A 27318-nucleotide genomic window follows, 5' to 3' on the forward strand; every position below is an offset into this window, starting at 1 on the left:
CTGCAACCTGGGTCCTCTGGAAGAGGAGTCAGTGCTGAGTCATCTCTCCAACCTGCTTTACTTTCTAAGAGTAAATTAAGAAATGACCCAAGAGTTCTAAGATTTCAAAAGAGGAAGTTTTTGTTACAAAAAGTTAGGTTTCTCTCAGCCAGCAGGACATTTAATTTGTTAGCCAGAATAAAAGCAGACTAGAGAATGGGGCTTCTCTTTTGACTTCCCACAAGATCATTCACCTAGCCAGATAAAACACAAGTCCAGGGGGAGCTGGTTAGATCAGGATTTATTTTATTCCTTGTTGGTTTAAAATGGCTAATCAGAATAAAAAAAATGATAGGGTCTCTGTATAGAGGCCGGGCTCTTCCTGTTAAAGGTTAGACCCCAGCTACCCCTCTACCCAGCACCATATTGAGGTGGGCTAAGGGGTAAACCCCAGGGGACAATCGGAGGGGCCTAGGCCTGCCACTCCTTCTCTCTATCCCATTTTTGGCATGTGATGAGAAATATTGCTTTTTGGATTCTTCTCTTCTGGCCTGGGGTTTGAAGATCATTTTAACTAAGTTATAGGGAAGCATTGAATGGGCTCACTAAGCCAACCACAATCCCTGTCTACCAAGAATGGGGGAGGGGGGAGAGATTGCCTGATGTTTTTGTAAACTAGGCCAAGTTCTTTTCCTGATCTCCCACCACCGTCATGGAACTGTGACCCCTTTCCTGGGGAAACCAGATGTCAACAAGCCTAAAAAACCCTGCAAGTTCCTTTTTCTGACCCAAGAACCCCAGACTTAACTGAGGGTTCTTTCCTAATCACTTAGCACCAGCAGAGGGTGCTATTTCCTTAGTTGATAACTGGGACAAAAGAGGGAACCGTGGGGAAAAGGAAGACTGTACTGTCTCTTTTCCTGCTGGTCTAAGGAAAGGGAAGAATAAAATCCCCCTCCTTATATATATATATCTCTATATATCCCTCCCTTGTTTTCCCATCCCAGGATAGATATATAATTTCTTTGATATTTATAATATATATATATATGTACACACACACCTGGTAACGGAGAAGAGGAAAAAAATAGAATCCGTAACAATAATAAAAAAAATTATTTCTGGTTTAAAAATGATCTGGTTCCCTCCAGGGCGAGCAATTGCACAAATGTCCACTGAGTCTGGTCCAGGGATCAAAGGGAAGGAAGGTCTTAAAAGATCAAAAGGGGGAGGGGGTGCCACCCGTCTCAGGGCCCCAACTCTCCTCAACCCCATGGCATTTTGTAAAACAAGCCTCATCCTCTTGGAATCGGTGGTTTAAAAATGTCCATGCAAAGTAGGGGAGCCCCTTGAGGGAAGGAAGGTGGCCACCTGAGGCCCTTTGGTGTAGGTGCAGAGGTGTGGGGGAGGGGAGGCGCCAAGATTCACACAGAAATCTCATAAGTGGTACCACCCACCCCTGACACCTTCTTGACTCCTCCCCTTGTGGGACTACTGAGCGTTGGCTGGCCTGCGCCAGGGGAAGCTGAGCCTATACTCTTGGGCTGCCCATTGGATTTGCTGTAGGTCTTGAGCTGTACTTCATCTCTGGGGGAAAAAGAAGAAACAGACATCAGGAAAAGATGCACAATACATATACAATACAACCATACACAAAAAGGGTCTAATATGGAGGGAGCATCTTTTCCATCTATCTTCTTACCTAAACAATCCAGTCTCTTTGACTTTATTGACATGCTTAAAATAAGATGGATTCTCTTTTTTCCCAATTTATTCCCAACCTCAGTTCTCATATACTTATTCTGGCAAGTAATTATCAGGAAGATAGTATTAAGGGAATATTATTAATCTTCAGTCTCTAAAGAGTTGTTGTCCATAAGGCTATCAAATTATGAAAGGGTTCTCAGGGTCCCCAGGGTCTGCCTATACTAGAATCATGTACAACCAGACTTCTAATGACATCACATGAAGGAGGAAAAGACATACTTACTTGGGTGTCAATAATGGCTGCAACGCCACTTCCTCTGTCTCAGAGACACCAGATGGGGCTTTTTGGCTGCTATAAGACATTGATCGGCCCGGGTAGGGGGCAGTTGGGGCCTGGTTCAGGGGACCCTACTCCCCGGCCCCTTAGCCCATCTGGTTTGCCAAAACGGGGGACAGCTGGGCGTCCCAGTGGAGTCTTGCTCAAGGGTGACCTCTTTGAATCATCTGAAGAGGAACTAGTACGAGGGGCATGGCCTGAGCCTGGTGTTGACTGAATGCCTGAGTCTCCCAAGCCTGGCTCTTCCTCACGGCCTGCAAGTGGAGGTGACTGTCGTAGCAGCTTCTCTCGTTCCTGGAGGGAGGCCACGATGTGGCGAGACAGATTGTCATATCGGACTGGCGAGGGCTCTCGGTGTGGTGGGCCGGTTGGCACCAAACGTGGGTGCCTCTCGGCTTCCCGCTGCTGGGCCAGCCGGGCTGACAAGAAGGGAGAGGTGTAGCCTAAAGGTGGGTCTGGCTCAGGCCCTGCCTGTACTGACTCAAAATCAGGGCTGTCTGAAGGAGTGAGCAGACTGTCATAGGAGAGGCTTCCATTACGTGTCTGATTGGCCAGGCTCTTATAGGAGGTGGAAGTGGTACCCTCTGAACGAATGGACTGCAACTGGCCCAGCTCAAAGCCCGTGCCCTGGGCTGACTTGAGGCTGGAGGATCGTGAGCCACTGGACAACGGATCAAAATGAAAGCTTTTTCCAAAAGTGGGAGACCGGAAGCTCTCTGGTTCCAAGCTGGGCTCTGAGCGGTAGCTGGGATGGCGGCTACTATCTACAATTGAGGTTGGTTCCTTCAAGCTGTCTCCACGACTCAACTGTAGAAAGAGTAAAATAGTCTTAGCATTCCTTTTGACAGCTGCCAGGCACCTGAGCCCAAAGAGACACTGAAGAACAGAAATTATATTCCAGTGGTACACTTTAAACTTGGACATCATATGGTTGGCCTTTAACACAAAGCTGTGACTGGGAACAAATGCCTCATTGTAAGATGCTGGAAATGAGGCTTATAGAGACTAAGTAACTTGGTTTCTAAAATCAGATTTGACACTAATTAGTGGGGTTTTTTTTTTTAATTTTATTTTTGTATTTTTTAAATAAGTGCTCTGTCTGCAACTAAGCCTGCAGGCCAGAAGAGGGCACCAGATTTCATTGATGGTTGTGGGCCACCATGTAGTTGCCAGGAATTGAACTCAGGACCTCTGGAAGAGCAGCCAGTGCTCTTACCCTCTGAGCCATCTCTCTAGTGCCCACTAATCAGTGTTTTTATCTAGTATTTGTCATTGCTCCTTTTTGATGAAGAACACATCAAAGAAATTCAATTCCATTAATGCCAATAATCAGTAGGATACCCCCATGCTTTCCTCAAGAAAGGTTATGTATGGCCCCACTTCTTAGGGTACACAGTACCTTGGCGCTGGAGGAGTGAGGCATGGCGGCTGATGTGCTGCTGCTGCTGTAACCTGGTCGGTACTTGTACATGGTAGGTGTAGGGGGGCTGTCCTTGCCCAGGAGACTGCTATCTACACGGGAAACCCAGAGTACAACTGTATAAGTTAATTCTTAACTGTCACAGAGTTTCTCAAAGTACAGGAAAAGGGCACAGCAGAATCAAGTATACCCAATAAAAGCAAAGTCTAGGAAACAAGATTTTGCTGAAATTAATTCTAAAGACTCAGCTGAACCTGGTCTTTGGATACAGTACTACAAGTGGTGAGCAGACATACATACGCAGGCTAAACGCCCACACACATAATACAAATAATGGTAAGGCTAGGTGTGGTAGTGCACATCTTTAATCCCAGCACTCGGAAGACAGAGGAAGGCAGACTTCTCTGAGTTCAGCAACAGTCTGGTCCACATAGTCCTTGTTTGTTTCTTTCGTTTCTTGTTTTTCTTTTTCTTTTCTTTTTTTTTGTTTGTCTTGTTTTGTTTTTAGAGACAGGGTTTCTCTGTGTAGCCCTGGCTGCCCTGGAACTCATTCTGTTGCCCAGGCTGGGCTTGAACTCAGAGATCCACCTGTTTCTGCCTCCTGAGAGCTGGTGTTAAAGGCATGTGCCACCACCCGGGGGAAGGGAAGATATTTTTTAAAGACCAAGGATCTTCATAATTTGTGGCGAGCAAATGCACCAAACGTACTAAGAAATTGTGATTCAGGCAAACTCATAGCAAGTAAAAGCACTTGCTACAAAAGCCTGATGACCTGAATTTGAATCCCCAGAATCCATAGTGGAAGGAAGGAACCAGCTAATCACTGTCTATTACTAACTGGCAGCACTCCTTTTAGCTATCCAAAGAAAACTCCATTCGCTGGGTGTTGTAAGCCCTAATTCAATTATTACCTCCCGGCCCTTGCTCATCTTTTCTACAGCTTACATGGTACCTTGTCTGTCTTCTATGTCAAGGATCTCACATATCAAAGCAGCCCTTACCCTCATTAGGAGCCAGGCCAAGGTGCGTTCGCAGCCCTGTGTATCGGCTCAGGTCCGGCTTAGGAGGAGGTGGAGGCTCCGCATCAGCAGACTGACTCTCTGTTATCTCTAGGCTTCCCTTAGACTTTAAAGGAAGGGAGGGAAATCAGACTGAGAAACTACATTAAGGTAGCATTAGGTCGGCATAAGAAAACAGTACTGGAGAACCAGTTACATTTCTAAACTGGGAAGAGTCAGTTTGGGGATAAAAAGGACAAAGAAGAGTTGAGCATCTATCATCTAAAGATGAAGACACAGAAAGAGATGGACTCAGTGTCTGTCACTGAACTTGAAATCTAATAGAGAAAAGATCTGTATTTAAGTTACTTAACACAAAGATGTATACTTCCCTGTTCTCACCTTAGTCCTCCTCAGCTCTCCCTGGATGCCATTATCCATGATCTTCACAGTGATCTGCCCATCTGAGACGTCTGGTCGAAGGAAAGGAGGTCTGATGACAATTGTCTTCTCTTTCTTTGGTCTCCCCAGATACCTGTGTAGCAAGAGCAAAAAGGCTTTCATTTACTATTTCATTCAAAATTTCTACTTGCATACAAAGTATGAAGGAAGATTTCTGAATATGCAGTAAGATCCTCAGTTTAATCTTCAGTCTAGTGTAAAGTTAGCGTTAAACTGATTGGATTTGGTACACATCTTCATTCAGCAAGAGTAGGACTTTACAAGCAAATGTCAAGCACTGCAGTTAAATTTTATGCATCCTCAATTCTCAAAGGCAATGAGCCACACCTACAAGTTCACCATGTCTCATCCTTGTACCACTCACTATTCTAAGAGCAAAGCCCTTCCTAAAAGATATTTTCCATCAGACTTCCCTTATTCAGAACAAGCCAAAGAAGACAAAAGTTTGACCAAGCATGAACACCCAAGAATGTAGGTGTACCTGGGTGCTGGAGAGCTGCAGAGGACACGGCTAACATTGTTACAGCAGCCATTGGTGAAGGGATTCACACCTCCCCGGAATTTACCTGTAACCTAGGAAATAAAAAGAACCAGGTCATACTATGCCGAAAGGCAAATGAGTGTGCAGCCATTCTTTTTGTTTGCTTGCTTGCTTGTTTTTCAAGACAGGGTTTCTTTATGAATCTCTGGAGCCTGTTCTAGAACTTGCTCTTGTAGACCAGGCTGCTTCCTGTACACCACCACCTGGCTGTGCAGCCATCCTTTCATGTACAAAAGTGACACTTGTAATGGTTAAGAACAAGGATTCACCAGGTAGTGGTGGCTCACACCTTTTATCCCAGCCCTCAGGAGGCAGAGGCAAGTGGATCTCTGTGAGTTTGAGGCCAGCCTGGTCTACAAAGTGAATTTTAGGACATCCAGGACTGTTATACAGAGAAACCCTGTCTCAGAAAACAAAAACAAACAAAAACACAGGGATTCTAGAGTTGGGGGTTCTCAGTTAAAATTCTAAGTCTACCTTATGAAAATCAATCTTCAACATCAGATTCCTGTATTAAGATGGGTTTAAGTAATTTTCTGAATACTGAATAAATAATCCAGATTCCCTTATATAAATTGGCACAGTATTTGCATATAGCCTATGTACATGTTATATACACTAATTTATCTTTCCATCATAGTACTATTATACTACACATAATACAGTATGTTATGCAAACAGTTAATATATTATTTAGGGAATAATGCCAAGAAAAACAGTGTATATGTTCAGTATTGAGGCAATTTGTTAAGATAAGAAACTAAGGTTAGCTATTAATATGCATAAAAATAATCTTTAAGCAGTACTGTATGTTTTCTGTGCCAACTAGTTTCTGTAAAGTCACAGACTAAATATTTGTTAAAAAAGAACGATAACAAAGCCTTTTTTCTTTCCTTTTTTTTGGGTTTTTTTTTTTTTTTTTTTTTTTTTTTTTTGGCTTTTTGAGACAATGTTTCTCTGTAGCTTTGGTGCCTGTCCTGGAACTAGCTTTGTAGACCAGGCTGGCCTTGAACTCACAGAGATCCGCCTGCCTCTGCCACCCGAGTGCTGGTATTAAAGGTGTGCGCCACCATTGCCCGGCTTTTTTTGGTTTTTTGAGGCAGGGATTCTCTCTCTAACAGCCCTAGCTGTCCTGGAACTAGCTCTTGTAGACCAGGCTGGCCTCGAACTCACAGAGATCTCACCGCTTGGCTACAAGGCCATTTCTTACATGGTCCAAATAGCTCAAACCTAGTGCCTCAGCCTCCTAAATATGATTCCAAAGGTGCAGCACCATCGCCAGCTTTAATTCTACTTACTGAGGACCTAGGCCCACTTCACCACACTACATCATCACGTAAGTATTCACTGAGGTTCTGTTTGTCTAAGCGCTATGCTCTTCAGCAGCTAAGGGCTTGAGACATGCCTGTCAGTCTCCTGCCAGTTCTCCTGGTACCTGTTCATTCGTTGTACGTCCCCTAGCCACCAGCACCACATGAAATCCTGTGAGGCCAGCTACAGGGATGAAAAACAGGCCAGCCACACACATCACTGCCATTCTGATTCCAGGTAGTCAAGGAAAGCAGGGCAATGTTATCTTATTTCCCCAGTTCTAGTACAACCACTTCCCCTTTCAACTTCTTGACTCAAGGACTCAACTTGCCCTCCCAGCCCCATCCCACAAGCCAAAGGCCTCCAAGGATACGTAACAGCAGTGCGGACCCCTGAGAGTTCCTCTATGTGATAGAGGACATAAAGGAGGCCAAAGCCAAACACACCCATAATGTGGGCTGTCAGGGAAAGGAGGAAAAGGAAGAAATATCTGTAGTTCCTGCGACCAATACAGTTGTTCACCCAGGGGCAGTGATGATCAAATTCCTAGGAGCAAAAAGAGACAGAATAAAAGGTGTCCTTAAAAACATAGCACTAACCTGGGTTCAATCCCTGGGACTCACATGACAGAACGAGACAATCAATCCCTGCAAGTTGTCCTCTGACCTTCACATGTATTCCAGACACAATTATACACACACACACACACACGACAAGAAAACAGGAACAAAATAACAGAACTTAAGCTTTACTTTTAGTATTCATATTCACCACTTAGTCACAAAAATTTAAAGTTTTAAAAGATTAAATTTAAAATCAAGTGATCGCAGCGCATGACTTTAATTCCAGCGATCAGGAGGCAGTGGCAGGCAGTTTGTTTTGAGTTTAAGGCCAGCCGCCAGGACAGCCAGGGCTACACAGAAAAACTCTATCTCAAAAACCCAGACAAATAAAAAAAAATAAATAAATTAAGCAGTTCCTCTTGCTCTGTTAACTGAAAGAAGTCCTTCCAGAGGTTGGCCAGAACCCAAATTGATCAACAAATTGACTAACATGGTGCTACAAGTCTACAACTTCAGTACTTGGGACACAGGAGGATAGCCACAAGTTTGCGGCCAGCCTATTCTACAACAGCTAGTTCCAGCACAGGCTCCAAAGCTACAGAGAAACCCTATCTCAAATAAATAAATAAATAAATCTTTGTAGGCGAAATAATGTGCTCTAAGGGGTCCAATGATGACCCAGTTAAAAGCAGTGGTTGCTCTTGTAGAACCTGGGTTTGGGTCCTAGCACCCACATGTGGCTCACAATCAACCATCAGTAACTCTAGTGTTTTGAGGTAATTGATTACACTGTATAAAGATATATAATTGTGGGGCTGGAGAGATGGCACAGAGGCTAAGAGCACTGACTGCTCTTCAGAGGTCCTAAGTTCAATTCCCAGCAACCACATGGTGGCTCACAGCCATCTATAATGAGATCTGGTGCCCTCTTCTGGCATGCAAGCATACATGGAAGGAATGTTGTATACATAATAAATAAATAAATCTTAAAAAAAAAAAAAAGAATGTACTGATTGTGGTGGTACATATCTTAAAAAAAAAGATATATAATTGTGATTGGTTTAAAAGAAAAAAAACCTAAATGGCCAATAGCTAAACAGGCAGGACTTCTGGGGGCAGAGGGAGCTCTAGGAAGAAGAAAGGGAGAGTTGGAGAGTAGCCAGCTGGACACAAAGAAGCATGACATGCAGGAGAGGTTAAGAGCCATGTGGCAGCACATAGATGAACAGAAATGTGTTCATTTAAGCTATGAGCTAGTTAGAAACAAGCCTAAACTAAGGCCAAGCTTTCATAATAAGTCTCTGTGTTTTTCATAGGCTGGGAACCCAAAGAAAAATCCATCTACTCTAGTTCCTCGGGATCTAATGCCACCTCCTCAGGCACCAGGTACACACATACATAAGAACCAATCTTTTTAAAGAAGAAAGCTGGAGAGATCTTCCAGAGAACCCAGGCTCAATTCCCTACATTAAGGCTCACAGTTTTCTATAACTCCATTTCCATGGTTCTGACGTCCTCTTCTGGTCTCCAATATGCACACAGTACAGACATGCATTCAGGCAAAAATACCCATACACATAAAATAATAGAAATTTTAATTAAAAAAGTAAAAAGAGGGACTGGAAAGGTGGCTCAGAGGTTAAGAGTACTGGCTGCTCTTCCAGAGGTTGTGAGCTAATTCCCAGCAACCCCATGGTGGCTCATAACCATCAGTAATGAGATATGGCGCCCTCTCTGGCCTGCAGGCATACATGCAGGCAGAACACTGTACGTAATTCTACAGTAAGTGCTCTTACCTCCACACAGTTGTCACAGACACTGCAGTGGGAACATCTAGGAGGGCGGTAGAAGCGGCAGGTGGCGCACCATTTCATGCGCACCTGGATGCCCTTGATCTCCACTGTTTTGTAAAGAGGAGCTCGGAAATCATCTTCTTTGTCTTCATCCTCTTCAGCTTGAAAAGAGGGAAAATCAACTTAAAAACAATTGTGTCCAAACTATTAAGTACTAGGAACATAAGGATGTTTAAAACGTAACTCTTTAAGACTTTGTGTGTGTGTGTGTGTGTGTGTGTCTGTGTGTCTGTGTGTCTGTGCATGCCAGATGAGGGTGTTATTAGATCCTCAGGTGCTAGAGTCATGGGTAGTTGTGGGCTGTGGGTGCTGGAATCAGTCAGGGTCTCTGCCAGAGCAGAGACTTAAAACCACTGAGCAACTTCTCTAGCCTAACTTCTTAAGTACCTAAATAGAATGTCGTATTTTATAGGTCCACAGTTCACATACTGCATGGTTAACAGCAAAAGGTTTTCTCTAATATCAGGATTAGCAAGAATATACATTCTCCTTTATTAAAAAATTTGCCACACATTGTGTCTCATTCCTTTAATCCCAGCCCTTGGGAGGCAGAGGCAGGTGGATCTCTGAGTTCAAGGCCAGCCTGGTCTACTAAGCAAGTTCCTCCAGGACAGCCAAGGCTGCTGCTACACAGAAAAGCACTGGGGGGGGGGGGGGATTATAAAGTTTTTGGCCAGGCATGGTGATGAATAGCTTTAATCCAGGCAGGTAGATGTCTTGTGCACCATGCACAAAGTATTGGGCTCAATTCTCAGAATGGAAAGGCATCCTACTACTTTGGTAGATACAAGCTATATATAAACAAACATACAGACACGCACACACATATAGTTTGTTTGGAGTTTGTTTGACATATGGTCTCACTACACAGCCCTGGCTAGGCTGAAACTATAGGAATCTGCCTGCCTCTGCCTCCCAAGAGCTGGGATTAAAGGTGTGCAATCATGCCAAGCTCATATGAAAATCTTCAAGGATATAGCTCTGTGACAGAGTTGTTGCCTAACATGTGCAAGTCCCTGGGTTTGATCCTCAGCAATGTAGGAAAACAAAACAAAAAAAAAAATTTAAAATAAAGGGAATATGCCAAAATGTAAGAGTTCTCTCTGAGCTGGGCATTGGTGGCACAAGCCTTTAATCCTAGCACTTGGAAGGCAGAGGCAGACCTCCTCTACAGAGGAAGTTCAAGTACAGCCAGGGCTATACAAAGAAACCCTAACTCAGAAAGAGGGAGGAGAGGATTATCACATATGGTCATCAGAGCTTTCTGTATAGCAGGCCACTGAGTATCTTGACAAAGGAACATTAATGACTCACTAAAAACATCCTTCCTTGGTTTTGGAGACTCAAAGTGCCTTTTCCCACAAAAATCTAAAAATGACCAGTAACACTGAGGCAGGCTTTCAGAGCACAGCGAGTTCAGGAAAACCGCAGCTCACTTGCTAACCCAAGACCGCCTGGAAAAATAATTTACACTTGTGAGGAAAATCAGATGTCGTTAGTAACAATTTTTGTCAGCTCGTGGTCTTTCTACCTCTTACTCATGACAGTTCTTCTTTTAGTCCACCTTCCAAAGAAGAACCTCCTCCTCCATGAGACTTCCGACATGAGCTTCTCCCATTCTTCTCTGGCTCTAGTTCCTCGTGCTACACACATGGTGGTCTTTTGTCTTATAAAAAGTTTGCTTTTCTCTTAAAATATAACACCATCTTCAGCCTTCTTTGCTTGCTTCTTAAAAGAGGAAATCTAGTGTTTGTTGACTCTGCTTCCTCATTTTCCATTCACTGCCTTAAAACAACAGGAATTCGGCTGCACCCTTTTCTTAGACATACATAAACTACTGTTAAGATCAATTTTTCGGCTGGTTATTATAGTGGCTTACACCTATAATTCCAGCACTTAGAAGGCCAATACAGAATTCAAGGCCTACCTGGGCTACAGAGTAAGACCCTGTTTTAAAATAGAAGTAATTATTTAAAGGATCAATTCTTAGTAACCAAACAGGAGATTCTGAGTCACTATACTATCAGGAAGTCAGTTACCTGATAAATTCTCCTTAGCTTTCACTTTACTTTCTCCTCCTCCTTGTTCAGTCCCTCTTTAATGGCTCCTTTCTCCTTTACCCATAATAAAATGGCAGAACTGACCAGGTCTTACTTCATGTCTTTCCTAACCTCACTCAACTTCTCTACATAATCTTACTCCTACCACTTCACATACCACAGCTGTACACTCCTAAAGCACAGTATTTAACTCCTGCCCACTGGATAACTGAAGTAGGGAGTATCTCAGACTCATTATCTAGGTCTGAGAGTAGAACTCAGTGATAGAGTGCTTGTCTAGAGCCTGGGGATTTGTCCAGGGCCTGGGCTCAATCCCTAGCATGGAAAAAAACAAAAGCAAATATACGGCCTATTTAACATTCAGTTTATAAAATTCAGCATTAGATTTATCTTCCAAGGTCTGACCCTTGAAACTGCCACAACGGAAGTATCCTCTGCTGTCTAAGTACTGCACAGGCCTAGCCACGCCGAGCTTCTGAGTTCATTTTCCAGGGCAATGGAGCAGCAGATTTTCTTTCACTCTTTGCTCTGCCCCATTAAGCTGTCATGAACGATGCTGTTGAATCTACTGTATGGCCAAAGCCAAAAGCTGTCTGTACACTCTCAAAAGAATTATTTTGTTGTAAACTAAAGACCCCCTTGGGATCAGAAGCAGCACATTTTTCAAAGGCCTCATGTAGCAAATGAAGTCCTTCACAATTTGGCTCCGGGTTTCTTTTCTAGTCTGACCATACACTGTAGCCTCCAACTTGATGATGTCACTATTCCATGGGCACAAGCTTCTGTGTACGCTTCCTCTGTCTGAAACTGCCCTCCTCTTCCTCAGGCTTCTAGTTGGGAAAGTCTTCTCACCCATTCTTAGCAGTACTTCACTAACTTCTCTAGGCAGTAACTGCACTGTTGTCGATGTTCTCAAGAGAACCTTACCCATACTTCCACTGTACTTTGTACCACACTGTCAGAACTGTCTAAATATAGTAAATATTACTGTACTTAACATCACTCAACCTACAAGCTCTGAGTAAATTTCTGAATAACAAAAATCAAAGAAGCAGACCAAAATCTCACCCTTAACCAAGATGCTATTTACAACTGATTCCTGCAGGGGTAGGGCAAAGGGGAGGTGCAGAAGAGGAATGAGAGGAAACTGGAACTGGTATGTGAAAAATAAGTAAATTAATTAATTAATAAAAAACCAATTGATGCTGCTGAGAAAGAAGAAAATCAGCTTCTCCAATGGAATGACACTGGGCATCAAGTCCAGAAGCTGTAGTAGACCAACTCAACACAGATTCTGTTTTGTGTGATTTTTGTTTAGGTTAAATTTTGTTTGTATTGATTTTCCTTTGTTGTTGTTGTTTTTTTTTTTCTGAGAGGGAAAGAACATGAAGTTGGGTAGGGAGGGAGATGAGGAACATCTAGGAATTAGGGGAGGAGAAAGAATAATGATCAAACTAAAAAACCTTAAATAAAATTTAAATAAAAAAGGTCTGACCCAAAGTAAACCAAATAACTAAATATTGTGTGATACATATTCCTCTTAACAGTATCCCAGAATCTGAAGACCCTTCAACCTAAGATCTACCCAAATAATTATTTTTAATGACAAGGAGTTTACATGAGGATACAGAAAGATCTTACCTCGGGGGAAAATTCCTGGGTCCATAAATGTGGCCATGCTGAAGTTGGCCAGCACGAAGAGGAACATAATTGCATTGTAGATGGGCACTGCAGGTGACACATTCAGGCTCAGTCCTGGACACCTGCAGACAATAAAGAAAATGAAGGTCTGCCTCTAACACTTTGATACCAGCAGAATATGAACTGGACAGACTTTACAATGTACCCACATCTCCTTACAAACCAGACACAAGAACTAGGGATTGACTGTATAATGAGTATCAGCTATATTCCTGTCTCTGGAGCAACCTACGGTTGGATCTATGTCCCACTGACCTGCACAATAGCATTAAGAATGTGGATACCACCTGCCTCTCTAGCTCCCCATCCATCTTCAGTTAACTTTGAAACAATCTCAGCCACATTAGGTTTCTCCACTATCAGGTATCTAGAGGCTAATTATAATGGTTGAGAATTGAAAATATAATGCTGGGCGTAGTGGCACATGCCTTTAGTTCCAGCACTCAGGAGGCTGAGGCAAGTGGTCTCTAAGTTCAAAGACAGCCTGGTCAACAAAGTGAATTCCAGGACAGCCAGGCTTGTTACACAGAGAAACCCTGTCTTGAAAAACCAAAATAATAATAATAATAATGATAATAATACAAATGAGAATGTCTATCCAGAACACAAAAATTAAGTCAGGCGCATTAGTGTACACCTGAACACATACAACTGCCTGTTCAAGGTCAGTGTGGGCTCTACAGACAAAAACTGTGTTCACTTTGGCAGCACATATGCTAAAATTAGAATATTTGATTATTATAGCCTCTATGCAAGAATGCCATACAAATCTGTGAAGCATTCCAAAAAAAAAAAAAAGAACTAGACTTCTGACATCTAAAATGGAGCAAAGAACAAGACAGAAAAAATTAGCGAATTTTAGATCAAAGAAATCCTAACTCTTTTAGGGGGAAAAACTGGCCATACATATCCAGTATTCACGGCATTCAAATCAAGAGACATGCTTTAGATACCAAGGAAAAAAGAGGAGTGCTCATGTAAGTCTGAGTTCATGTTCTTTCAGAACCCAACTCTTAATAGAAGGGCTGCCCTTCTCTGCTGATGTCCCAGGAGCTCAGACCGGCTCTGAACCTTACTTTATCAGTCTTATTTCCATTTCAGCTCAGAGAGAACTTCCTACACACCACAAGACAGCGGCTAAATACCCTAATCTGCTTTGTGGCCGAGAATTTAATCTCCAGAATCAGGACAGCATCTGTTCTTGTCCCTTTTACCCAGACAGTCAGAAGACAGGAAGAGTTTGATGAAGGAAACGACAGGCCTAGGATATCAGAGAACATTCAAGTCTGGAACACTAATTCACAAGAGTCAAGAAAGGTGATTAGTTCCCATTCAATCTAAAAACACAACTATAAGTAGTGACCCAAGACTATTCAGAAGTCTTTCAGACTATTCAGAAGCTTTGTAGTAAGACATAAATAAACCAGAGACACAAATTTTTTTCTCCACTATCTAGTTTTTCAAATTCAGTCATCCACTTAAAAAGTTAAAGTAAATACTATTTATGTGCCAGGCTTTGCAGAGTGTAAACATCAATAAAATCATTACATCTCTTTATTGGGCTACACAGAATTGGAAACCAAAATAATAGAGACAGATATCAAAGTGAAAACATCCCTTCAGCCAGAATCCCACACTATTAACATGCAAAGTCCTCTATAAAGTTTCTTCCTCTGAACTCTTGGTTCAGAAAAGATTTCTCATATCTTGGCATGAGTTGGGGCAGAGTTTAAGAAGAAAAGAGTCCCTGCAGGACTCTACTGCAAAGCCTAGTTCCCAGGTTTCTTAGGAGGAAAGGAGAGAAACTGAAAACCAGTCACCCAGGTCAGGGCCCTACTTCGAAGCCAAGCCTATTTCCCAGGTTTCTTAGGAGGGAAGGAGAGAAACTGAAAACTAGTCACCCAGGTCAGGGCCCCTCCCTGGTACTTAGCTGTCCCTTCAGTTTCCGCCTGAGGAGGAAGAGAAAGGTGACTCACTTCACTCCTCCAGCCTGGAAGATAATTAGAGAACAAGCTAACTGTAGGGTACCGAGGTCCTTAGCACCAGCCACCACAGCACTCATCTGAGTCCAGTGAGTCTGTCTCTTCTCCCCAGCCCACCAGTCTGTTTTGTTTTTTTGAGAGAGGGCCTCTTTGTGCGGCCTATTCTAGCCTAGAACTTACTATGCACCTTGACACTAACTTTACAACTGTTAGCATCCCTGCCTGGCTCAGCCTCCTGAGTGACAGGCTGTGCCTGAGTGACAGGCTGCGCCACCATACCTACCTCAACTCTCGGCCTTCTAGATCCCTCTTCTTCAGTTTCATTTCCAACTTAAACAAATCACCTAATTCCTTGTGTATCCTGCCAAACTTCACCTCTCAATCTCTATCAGCATGTCTCAGTGAATGTATAATCGTGGAACTGAGTATATGCACTGCCAAATAAAGACCGTTCCCACACTGGCAGCATGTCTGAGTGATTTGAATCATTCCCCTTCATGAACAGTATCTTCCACACTCACAGACCTACTGCTTCTAGCCCCAGGACTGTAGCTGGAAACAATCCACCTTAACCATCTGAGCAAAGACTGTTCCAGCCACAGCCTATATTCTCCTTGTCTTGAGAAAAAGCTTTTCCACTGCCTTAGCACTACACCAGGTTCCAAGATGACCACCACAACTGTCTGTTTGAATCGGCTGCCTTTGATGGAGAGAGGTGCAGCCGGAGCTAAGGAGAGAAGTCAGAACTTGTCCTTAACTCTGTAAGTAATAATCACAGAGCGCAGGAGCTTAGGGAGTGGCTGCAGCCCAGAAGGCTGACTCACTGATGGGATTCCCAGACATAAACCACCCCAGGTAGAACAGGTTCTTCTGCCCACCCATTCATTATGCCTATTTTCAATGCCAAGTAAAAAGGGAAGTGGGGGCTTCAACGTACACGCTCCTGAAACCCTGTTTCCCTAGCCTTTCTAGCCCTTTCTACTACACAAAGGAAAAAGTTCCTAGAAAGAAAAAGCCAGTCAGGTTGTAGATTTTAATCCTGTCTCAGTTCACAAGAAACTCTTAAGCTTGCTGCTTCAGTTGCGTAATATACACATGAAAATGAAGGAGAATGTCTGAAAAGATGCTAAAATTCTTTTGAGGGGGAATCTGCTCTTTTTGTCTTTGTTTGGGACAGGTTGTTCTCTTTCCCACCCAAAGGCTGAGATAGACACATGGCATGCTCTGCTACTAGTCTAACTAGCATGTATAGCATTGAGAATTCACCAAACAGAAGACACGGGAACCATTACCACTGTCATCAGCTGTCACTCCAGCTCCAGCAAGCTTAATATCACCCCATCCCCAGCTGAGGCACTAGAGATTCAAGCACACTTACAGCCAAGGCCCATGCATTCCACCCAAGCCTAGCTCACTGCTTGACCGTCTATCTAGTGTTTCTTGATGAGAAGACTGGAATGAACGTCCCGTTTCCTGCCGAGAATTTCATCAAGGAACGCTTTCTTCAAGATCCCATAGGAAAACATTTTGTCCTCGGACAGGTTCACAGGTTTCTCTTAAAACCTGTGCTCTTTTGGACTTCTAGACCCTGTGATTTCCAGCAGCTGAGCCATGTGTGCTGCAGGACCTGGGCACTTACTCCTAGAAGAGGAAAACCGTGTGGGAAGGAAAGGAGCAACCATTGCTCAATGAGCCTCCGCAGATCACAAGACTGTTCCCACTAACATCAGGTGCTGACACCTCCACAGGAATGAAAGAGAAGAGAAGAGAAGAGAAGAAAAAAAGCCACAGAGGCTGCCTAAATCTGTAGACAGAAAAGTTGGAAGGGACCTGAGGCTGGAACTAAAAGGAAGTGAGCTGTACCATGGATAGGATTCTGGAAAGTGTCTGGATTTCTAACCTGCTTTTTATTTTACCAAAAACAGAAATCCCCTACCTCTTCTCCCCAACTTAAACAGAAAGTTGAGATTGAACCAAAGGACACTTTAGAGAAGATCAATGTAATGATACCCATAGCGATGCCAGGAGCTCTGAGGCACCTGGGAACGGTAAAGACAGAAGCACCAGTAGCTGGACTTATTAAATTAGTCTCACTTGAATCACAACATTCCTACTTTTTGTCTTATGTACTGAAATTTCATGTGCGGTGCCATCCAGGAAAGTTTATACAGCTGAAATAAAGTGCTCCAGTTCAACTTCTTTATAGACAGAAGGAAAAACTGAGATTCAGAAACATTAACAAAGTATCAAACTCAGTCTCCTGACCTCCAAAGACAGGCATGGTGACAACCATCTTTAATCCCAATACTCAGGAGGCAAAGGCGGGCAGATGTCTATAAATCTGAGGTCAGCCTAGTTTACACAATGAGTTCCAAACCAACCAGGGCTACATAGTGAGAATGTCGTCTTACAACAAAACAAAACAAAACAAAACAAGCAAACAAAAAACAGCTGGCTGGTGGTGGTGCATGCCTTTAATCCCAGCACTTGGGAGACAGAGACAGGCAGAACTTGTTGAGTTTGAGGCCAGACTGGTCTACAGAGTAAGTTCCAGAACAGACAAGTAGGACTGTTATACAGAGAAACCCTGTCTCGAAAGAAAAAAACAAAAACAAAAAAGTAGACAGCTATGGTGGTGCGTGCCTTTAGCCCCAGCACTCGGAAGGCAGTGAGGAAGGTGGATCTCTGAATTTGAGACCAGCCTGATCTACAGAGTGAGTTCCAAGACAGCAAGGGTTACAGAGAAACCCTGTTTCGATAAACAAACAAAAAGTATTAAACTACAACAGATGGGACCCAGATGCATTATCTTAGATGCAAATTCTAGTGCCTGACCAGGAAAGGGTGTGCTTACTTAAGCAGATACTCTCCTACCCAAACAGCAAAGAGAGAAATGAATTAAGGCAGGATATTTGCCACTCCTGTTTGAACAAATGAAGTCAGAGAATCAATTCTACGCAGAACCTCAACTACTCTTTGCAGACTTCTCTGGGGCAGAAAAGCATCATTATTTCTTTGATGACCAGACCTAACTGGTAATTTCTGTTCATAGCTTTCCCTACTTAACAAAGCAGCATGGAGGGTAAATTGTTCCTAATTAGGTGAAGCCTACATGCCTCCACTAATTATGTCTGCCAGCTGAAAGGAACTCTTCTTCCTGCTCCCAGTCCTCCAGGTCCCAGAGTAATTATCACCTGGGACCTAGACTGATGTAAGAGCCACTTGTAACCTAGTGAAAAGAACAGGCGGGTGACAGAGCAGTTACAGATTTATGACCCCACAGAAGTGGGCTCAAAAAGAGCCTTCTTTACCTCTCCATTCAAAGCCATGAACTCTTTTGCACATGGCACATAGTTTTAAAACTATTCAAGGAACTGAATCTCAAAGGAAGGAATGCAAAAAAGCCCATTCTTAAGAATGGTGCCTCAGTGCCTTTAATTCCAGCACTCGGGAGGCAGAGGCAGGTGGTTCTCTGTGAGTTTGAAGTCAGCCTGGTCTACAAGAGCAAGTTTCAGGACAGGTTCCAAAATCAGTGAAACCCTGTCTTGAAAACAAAACAAAACAACAACAAAAAACAAAACAAAGCAAAAACAAAAACAAAGAAAAGCTTACAGGAGGCTGGAGAGATGGCTCAGAGGTTAAGAGCATTGTCTGCTCTTCCAAAGGTCCTGAGTTCAGTTCCCAGCAACCACATGGTGGCTCACAACCATCTGTAATGAGGTCTGGTGCCCTCTTCTGGCCTTCAGGCACACACAGAATATTGTATACATAATAAATAAATAAATATTAAAAAAAAAAAAAGCTTACAGAGGAGACACCTGAGTCAGATGGAAAAGAGAGAAGACTTTCAGAGGTAGCAAGAGCTAGGTGGTGGGGATGCAGATAGCCCAGTGTTTAAGGCAACTACAGGTCTTCCATAACTGTGGATTCCCATCATCCACATGGCACTCATAAACCTATGTAACTCTGGCTCCTAGGTATCCAACACCCTTTCTGGCCTCTGAGGGCACCAAAATCAGACAAATCCAGTCAGGTGATAAAAGTACAATCAACAGAGTGCTTATGACTCTACAGGGTGGGCATGTGAGACTTTGGTAAGAAACAGGAGCCCATTAACTTACTCTGTAGAGATTAATGATGGGGACTCTCATCTACGATTTAGGCTTAAATTTGTATTAGAAACAGAAATTCCAAATAGAGTTAATAACATCCTCCGCTTTTCCTCCAAGCTAAGGATGGAGTTTAGTGTTCAAAACACCCAGCTACCATGCACAAGACCCTGGAGCACCACAAACAACTTTTGCTGCGGCTGACACAACATGAAATAAAGAGGGACCCAACTCAACAGGCACCAAGGGATGAAAAAGTAGGTTAAATAGCTTCAACTATCAGTTGAAGAAGACAATGCCTGTCAGGACAATTCTTTGTGGACAAACTGGTATAACAAGCCAAGCATTTCAATGGTTTCAGATTAACAAATTAAAAATAAGGATTCTGCATGTCTGATCTCAACAACAGTTTGAAAGAGAAAAACCACTTACTCCCCTGAATACTTTAGCTACTCCAAGAGCTTGACTCTCAAAGAGAAATGGGCATTCCCATTAGGTAGGCCTAAAAGTATGAGCCTGATCCAATCACAGACCTCTCCTGACCCAGCACAACTGCTACTAAAGCACAAAGGTAAGCTACAGGTTTGAGTCTGCTTACACCAAAACAGCAAAAATCAGAGCACGTTCTGATACCAAAGAAGCATCCCTCCTTTTGCTACTCAACATGTCAAAGGCAGCATACGAGTTACACAGGAAAAGAGAATGAAAATGAAGATCTTGGTTCACTGACCACTCTAAGAAGTGACTCAACAGTATAAAGCTCAGAAGGCTAGTGTAGGCTCATTACAAATTCCTAACAGAAAACACACTTGCTAGGTGGCCACAGCTACCACACTGGGGACAGGAAAAGGGGAAAATCAGTCTCTTCTGGTAAAACAAGTGTAATAAAACAGCCTTTCGATCCTAACTAGAAAGGTTGAGTGAGACCCCAGGCTCTAATAGAGGTAGGTATCTTTGAATGCCAATTACCTTTCCCATCAGAACTAATGACCACAAGAACTCCAATTCCTTTCAGTGGAAACTAGTGCAAATGACTCTCCTAGTATTTTCTTCCTAAATAAAGCCCGCTCTTTCCTGTCTCCAGGCCTTAGCTCTTAGAAGTAAAGAGAAAAGCATCCCGGTAACACTATAAACCAAAACTGTCTCATTAGCATAACTTAAATCAATTCTCACAGTGCTCAGAAGGCTAAGGCAGGAAGATGATAGATTTAGGGCCAGCCTGGGCTACACGGCAAAATTATGTCTCAAAATTCTCAAATCTCAAAACCAACTACGGCATAGCATGGTAAAAACTTGTCTACAGGCCAGACAGTGGTGGCACACACCTTTAATCCCAGGTGGAGTTCAAGGCCAGCCTCAAAAAAAATAAAAAATTAAATAAATAAATAAATAAATAAAATTGAAAGAAAGAAAAGTCTACAACCCCAGACACAATACAGAAGGCAGAGGAAAGATTAACACAAATTTGATCAACTGATCTACTTAGGGAATTCCAGGACAACAAGGGCAACACGGTGATACTGTCTCAAAAAGACAAAAAGAAAAACCTCTCTGAGGTCCTCAGGCTCCACAATCTCTAGCCTGTGGCTCAGACACCCCAGGTGTGACTATCTGAAAAGACTGAAACCCCAGCACTTGAGAGGCACAGACAAGAGGTTCTATTTGAGTTCAAGGCCAGTCTGTTCTACATAGCAAGTTCTAGGATAGCCAGGGTTCTGTAGGGAGACTCTGACTCAAAAAAAAAAAAAAAAAAAAAAAAAAAAAAAAAAAACAGAAAGAAGGAAAAAAGGATTTAAGTCTAATCCAATTCTCTTTCTCTCATTTAAACTTCAAGCCTCTCTGAGGTGTCTTCTGTCTTCGTTCCTAGTTTAAATCACCTCTGATGGAACTAGATAGGAAATCATGAAAACATCTGTGAGTCCAAAGGACAGGAAGCAGAGGGAAGTAGGAAACACCAATAGAGTAAAGGACAGTCATCTACTGGCCTTCCGAATAACTATGAAACTAAGAAAAAATAGTCTTCACTTTCCATGGCATGGCCCTCCCACCCCCACATGCCACTGCTGGAGAAAACTCACGTAAAGGCAAAGAAGAGTGTTGTAGCTCCCACTAGGAATATGGCGGCTGCTGAGACCGGTACATATTTGCTGGGTTTGAATCTCTTTCCAGACTCTGCGGGCATGTTGGAGCTCTGATGAAAGATGTGCCCTGCCGCATAGCCCAGGCCCACACAGCGGCAGAACAGACAAGAAAATGGGATGAGGGAAACAGAGAGGAAAGAAACGGGGGAAAACAGAAAATGCAAAATTATCACCCTTCCCCCTCCCAAACAAAAATAAAGGTCAAAAGATCTCAAATGAAGGAAAGCACATGGGAGGGGGAAAGGTGATTTCAAATGATCAATAACCACCTCCCCAGAACAAAGCAGAAAAAGAGACTAGGAAGCACAATGTGTACAACTTAAAACTTGGAGACAAACAGAAGGCTGTGTGCAGGCAAACAGCTGCAGGTGGAAAACATGGAGAGCCAAGCAGATCAAGGTGAAGCTCATGGATGGAGGCAGGTCTTCAAAAAGAAGAGGACAGGAAGCGTTAGCTCTTCTGGGGAGTTGCGAGAGCCCCTCCACAACACCACACTTCCACCTAAGTGGCGTGCACTAGGATTCTATTTTAATCCCAGAAGGAACCTGGGGTCCCTTCAGCTTTGAGGAAAGCCGATCTTCCGCTGCAGTCCTTGTCCCTTTCGGCAGTCTCCTCGGCACCACTCTCACACCTGGCTTCACCAGCGCTGTCTGGCAATGGTGATTGTATTTTATTTACTTCTCTCCTGGTGGCCAAAGCTAGACAACAGCTGTTACAGGGTTGAGTTGTAAATCCTTTTCTTTGAAGGGGGAGAAAAACAGACAGCGGTATTGTCCGTTTTCAATCTCTTCTTCTTATTCCCAAGCCCTTTAAGGGTTTCTTTTCCCAGAGAGTTCATGAAAAACTAAAAGGAAATTTAAAATCCTTGAAGCCATGTTCTTTCAATAAGCAGAGGAAGATGAAATCGATTTCACCTGGTGGTAGTTTGAAAGATTACTGTAGAGAAAGTTCCAAAGATGTCCCTGTTTCCAGGCTAGTCAGTGTCTCTGATCTTTGTCTTCAATCTTGGGCTTCCTTGATGCAGAATTTAACTGGGATACGGTGCTTTACCTGGAGAAAACCAAATATTTTTATCAAAGAAATTCTTTCATGGTATTTCTTAAGAACCCCAAAGGCTAAAGCCCCACAAGCAACTATTAAAAAGTGCCTTTTGAAAGGAAGACTTCACTTCTATGCATGTGGAGATGAACTCTAAATGGAAAGAAAATATATTCAGAGTCCTTCACCTTTTTAAGGGCTACTCTGTTTGGAAGGAGGAGAACCTAGTTTTATCTGACCTAAGGTCATCCAAGGACTCGCTCTTATAAGCCCATCTCTCCTGACTAAAATGCAGTAACATTGCACACCAAGAATATAAAGTCTAAAAACAAGGGCACAGAAGTGAAGGGCACTACTAAAACAGATATTTCTCTTTGGACAAAGAGAATATTTATTCCCACAATGAAGAAAGGAAGCTTAAAAATAGGACAGCAACTATCATTTCCTTTTTGTGTCTCTCTATGCTTACGCCTTTTAGCGACAACACCACATAAGCAGAAGTTCAATTTTTAGCCTTTTGTAATCATCTAAGGGTCCTGGGTAAGAAACGATCTTGCACCAAGAAATGAAATATTCTCTATGAGAAACTCAATCCAACAAAGGGATTGGTCATTTTCTTCCAAATTCAATAGTTTTTAACTCCTAACACAGGCCTATTAGGAGGCAAACTAAGCTGCTCATAATCCAGTATGATTAGAGTAGCAATTATTTCTGTTGATCACAGTAACAACACAACACCAGCACCTTAATTCTACAGGATGCTTTCATCTGGTGATCTCAAAGCACTTTACCCGCATTATCTGGTGACAGAGTCCCTTATCCTATTCTGTAAAATTGAAGGCTAGAGAAGGCCTGAAGCCATTCCACTGAATCACCTGTGTAGCCAGGTTCAGAACCCCAGACATAGGGTTATGCTGACATAAACCCTTTCTACCACACCATATGCCTAATGATAACTTAGGATTGACAGACCAAGATTTTTGCTTAAGTCAGAATTTTAGCCAGGTGGTGGTGGCGCAGGCCTTTAACCCCAGCACTCGGGAGGCAGAGGCAGGTGGATCTCTGTGAGTTCGAGGCCAGCCCGGTCTACAAGAGCTAGTTCCAGGACAGGCTTGATAACTACAGAGAAACCCTGTCTCGGTAAACAAAACAAAATAAAACAAACAAACAAAAAAAAAACTTTAACTGAAAGAAGCAGTGCTATTGCTCAAGTACTATATCATTTGATACCAACAGCAGCTATTAAAAACATCAAATATGTCCTGAGATTTATAACTTCTTCTTTTACCTAGAACACAGAAGGCAAAGGAGCCTGCTACAGTTACCACTCAGGAATAGTGGTGAACACCATTAACCTCAGGAGGCAGAGGCAGGTGGATTGCTCTGAGTATCCAAACCACTCTGGTATGTATAGCTTCAAGGCCAGTCAGTGCTACATAGTGAGGCTTAGTTTTAAAACAAAAAAAGGGGGGGAGGGAGCAGGCAAGCAACATTAGAATGAAAACCCAAAGATTGTAATAAGTTCTCATGATCCTACAAACCAGATCCAATTTAGTCCCGATTTTATGATTATTTCTGTTTGATGAATTTAGGCCTAAGTATCATTATTAAATGGAAAAAGCAAAATTCTTGATCTGTACAGTACTATTAAAATAAATGTTTTCCTCAAAACTCCAAAGAAAAATTACATTCCTTAAATTTTATGTGAAGTTGGTTCATTAGTTTGAACCCTGTACTGCTGCAGATCCCACTACATAATAAAAGTCACACAGACCAATACTGCCATGGTACAGCAGTCATGGAAGGCCAAGCAGTTTTGGAACCACATACTGAGATATGAATGAGACTGTCATCTGAAATGTTAAGATATTAGAAGGGACAAGATAAAATAATGGATTAGGTATAAATAAGAACACACCAAGTCCCAGCAAAGGGATGTGGTGCAGAAAGAGAAGACACGAAACCGGAAGGGTGAGTGTGGTTCATCAGTCACGCTCTGTGGATCCACAGCGGGCTCAGCCAAGTGCACAAGAATGTGTATGACACACGCTGACTGGGTGGGGGGAATCGCAGAATAAAAATATGAATGTGTAAAACAAACACGGAGCCGGGTGTGGTAGCCCACACCTTCAATCCCAGCACTCAGGAGGCAGAAGCAGGCAGCCCTCTGTGAGTTCGAGGCCAGCTTGGTCTACAAAGTGAGTTCCAGGACAGCCAAGGCTATGTAGAGAGGTCCTGTCTCAAAACAACAACAAAAATTTTATAAAACAAACAATTTAGGATATGCAGTTTGAAGGCTTTAGTTAAGGTTCAATACAAGCAGTTCCTGAGGAGCAGTGCCACCGACAGCACAGGTATTATCTGTTCCAATAACTAAGCATTATAGCACAGTCCAGTAAACTTGAATCTATGGCAATGGAGAGGCCATACAGAAGAGGCACATAAGCTATGAGATCAAACACCGCAGCCGAAGTTTAAGAGTATTGCCATCACGGGCTGAGGTAGGTACCCAAGCACCTGTCGACAGATTCTTATACACATTAGGTGAATTTATACACTGTCACGAGGCAGAAGAGATGTCTGATATAGAGTTGACACGTACTGGGATCGAAGGATGGAGATGCAAACCTCAGATTACCCTGGACAAGATGGCATTAACCAGGAAGCAAACCCAAGAAGCCAAAACTGGTTTGCAATGGATCATGCATGTGATTCTACGACTGCTTCTAATAACTTTAGTCACTTCTTAGCTTCTCATTTCAGTGGTTTCATTTGGCCAAGTGGTTGAGGAACTTTAGACCTGTCTATGAATAAGACTCCTACAGATAAAATACTGTCAAACACATTTAAGCTCCCACTTGTAAAAAGTACAAAGTACTTGAGGCATGGAGCACCTGGTCGATGGGGGGGGGGGGGTAGGGAGAAGCAGCGGGTGGACGGGAGAAAGAACAAATAACCACTGGGCGAAGCTCTGGCCAAAATAAGTATCAGCCGAATGTGGGGCCAGGGGCCTGAGCTATGGAGCGGCGAAAGGGGACCGGGATCCGGTCCCCACCCGGCAGCCGAGCTGACAAACCCCTGGGCCAGAAAACTGAGCAGGGCCCGCCGGCCCGGAGAGAATCGCGGGCCGGGGACGGAAGGGGCGGCGGCTCCGCAACCGGGCAGCCCGGCACCAACCGGTTCCGAGCCCCGGTGGCCGTGGCTCTCCGGACTCCGCGGCCGTCCGTTTCGGGGGCCCACGGAGCCCGAGGGCCTTAACCTCCTCCCCTCCGCGGTCCCCCTTCCCTAGAGGTCACTCTCCCCTCCCACCTCAGTAGCCCGGCACTTCCGGTTCCGCAGGGGCCAGCGTCCCCGGGACTCACCCCCGGCGCGGTGCCCGTCACCGGCCGCCGTCGTGGTCGCCGCCGTCGCAGCCGTCGTCGTCGTCGCTGCCGCCTCCCAGCACTGCCGTCTGGCCTCTGAGAGGCAGCGCGCGGCCCCCGCACGCTCCACGCCCGCCCCGCCGCCGCGCGCTCCCGACGGCCGCCGCTCGCCTCCGAGCCGGCGCGCGACCGTGGCCCTCAGCTTCGGGGCTCCGGGTCTCGCGGCGTTCCCATTGGCTCCCCGGCGCGGGCGCGGGCGACGTCTCTAGCGGGGCACGTTCTTCTCATTCATGCGGCTCGCGCCGCCGCGCCCGCCCCCGTCCACTCTCCCATTCACCACTCCCTCCCGCCCGCTCCCCCCGCCCCCGACGCCGCCCGGCGGCGTGCGCGCGACCGCGGGCGACCGCGGCGACCTCGTCTTCGGATTGGCTGCCGGGGCACGGCGCCGCAAGCACGTAGGGGCGCGGGAGCGCGCCCGGGAGGCCGTCGTGTCTGGCCGCTGGCCGGGAGAGGGGCCTGGCGGACTGCAGAAAGTGGGGACAGGGGAGCCGGGCGGGCGAGCGCTCTCTCTTCTTTTGTCTGCCTCCCTATTCTAGTGTATTCAAGGAGACCTCCTAAGAAAAGTCTTCGTACGTCCCGAAAATACTCAAAAGAACAAGCCGCTGCCCTTTCTTAGTTCATCAGCCTCCTCCGAGCTAGCATGGTACAGTCCTGACAAGCGTCTACGCCAGCCAATCAGCGGTAGGTCTTTCCGGCTTCCTGCCTTGCCTCTTCATTCATTGGTCAATCGCTTGAGGCCTCGCTAGGACACCATCACCGACCCCCCTTTTTTTTTTTTTTGAGAAAAACTTTATTTAAAACAATCCGTGGGCGAAAAGTCTTCAGCGTGGCCAGTTCCCACACCCCGGCAAAATATCTGAGTGATGGCTTGGCGTGGGCTGTGGCTCGCACGTGGAGGGAGGTGGCGGCAGGGTTAGTAGAGCAATGTAAGGAGTGTGTCCTGCCAGTTTGGCTATGATAGATGAAGGAGCGTGGCTGTCGGCCCTGGAGCCATAGCGTCTTGCGATGGAGTGAAGCCCTAGGAGAGCGCGCTGTGTGAGCATAGACACCTCCGCGGCTACCCAAGGGATGGGCGCCTTGACCTCACCCAGTTTGAGAAAACAGGCTGAAAAGAGAAGGCTTTCTAGAACAGCTCTCGTCCCTGGCGAGCTGCTGGCCGACTCTTACGGCACTACGTTTTGCCCTAATTAGCCCGAGACAGCTGTGGACCCTGTAGCTTTGCCATAGGGCTCTCCTCTCACGGCTCCAGGCCGTCTCTCATTTGTAGAACAGCTCTGTTACATAACAGCCCTTGGAAAAGGAGTCCCACCCGCCACTTCCCTGAAGCCAAGGTCTCTCGTGTGTCGTGTGTCCAGTGTGATTTCCGAGTTCTGTCATTGTCTCCCTGGGTTGACTTTAAATGTTGCAGATTTAACTTTGACATTTTAGCCTTAGGCCGCAAGTTAATGCACAAATCTACCCTTTGTTCTTTAGAGTCTAGTCTGTCTCCTTCTCTGACATGGTGTATATTATCATTTGTACTCCTATGATACAATTTTACTACTGTTCTCAACCCAGCATTTATTACAACTGATCCGGGTTCATGTTGACTACTTTTCAAATCCTCAGCTATATGAAAGAGAGGCGGGTGGGGTGAGACACCTTTCAGGTGTTGGCTCTCTTGGCTTCCAGGGGTGACGCTCGAGTTGTCAGGC

At 44.4% G+C, this 27318-nt stretch overlaps 1 protein-coding gene across 1 annotated transcript; it reads right to left on the reverse strand.

The window, feature by feature from the left end:
- Window positions 1–263: 263 nt before the first annotated feature.
- On the reverse strand, window positions 264–25721 carry Zdhhc5 (zDHHC palmitoyltransferase 5). Its single transcript, XM_048425657.3, is given in 13 exon segments — window positions 264–1566; window positions 1970–2076; window positions 2078–2830; window positions 3423–3535; window positions 4445–4568; window positions 4844–4976; window positions 5385–5476; window positions 6880–6982; window positions 7129–7301; window positions 9115–9272; window positions 12873–12994; window positions 21102–22214; window positions 25565–25721. Coding segments are annotated over 12 exon segments (2145 nt in total). The 5' UTR covers window positions 21206–22214; window positions 25565–25721; the 3' UTR covers window positions 264–1403.
- Between the last annotated feature and the right edge of the window lie 1597 nt (window positions 25722–27318).

This window comes from Myodes glareolus, chromosome 21 (genome assembly GCF_982192425.1).
Source record: "Myodes glareolus chromosome 21, mMyoGla1.1, whole genome shotgun sequence".
Classification (NCBI taxonomy): Eukaryota; Metazoa; Chordata; class Mammalia; order Rodentia; family Cricetidae; genus Myodes; species Myodes glareolus.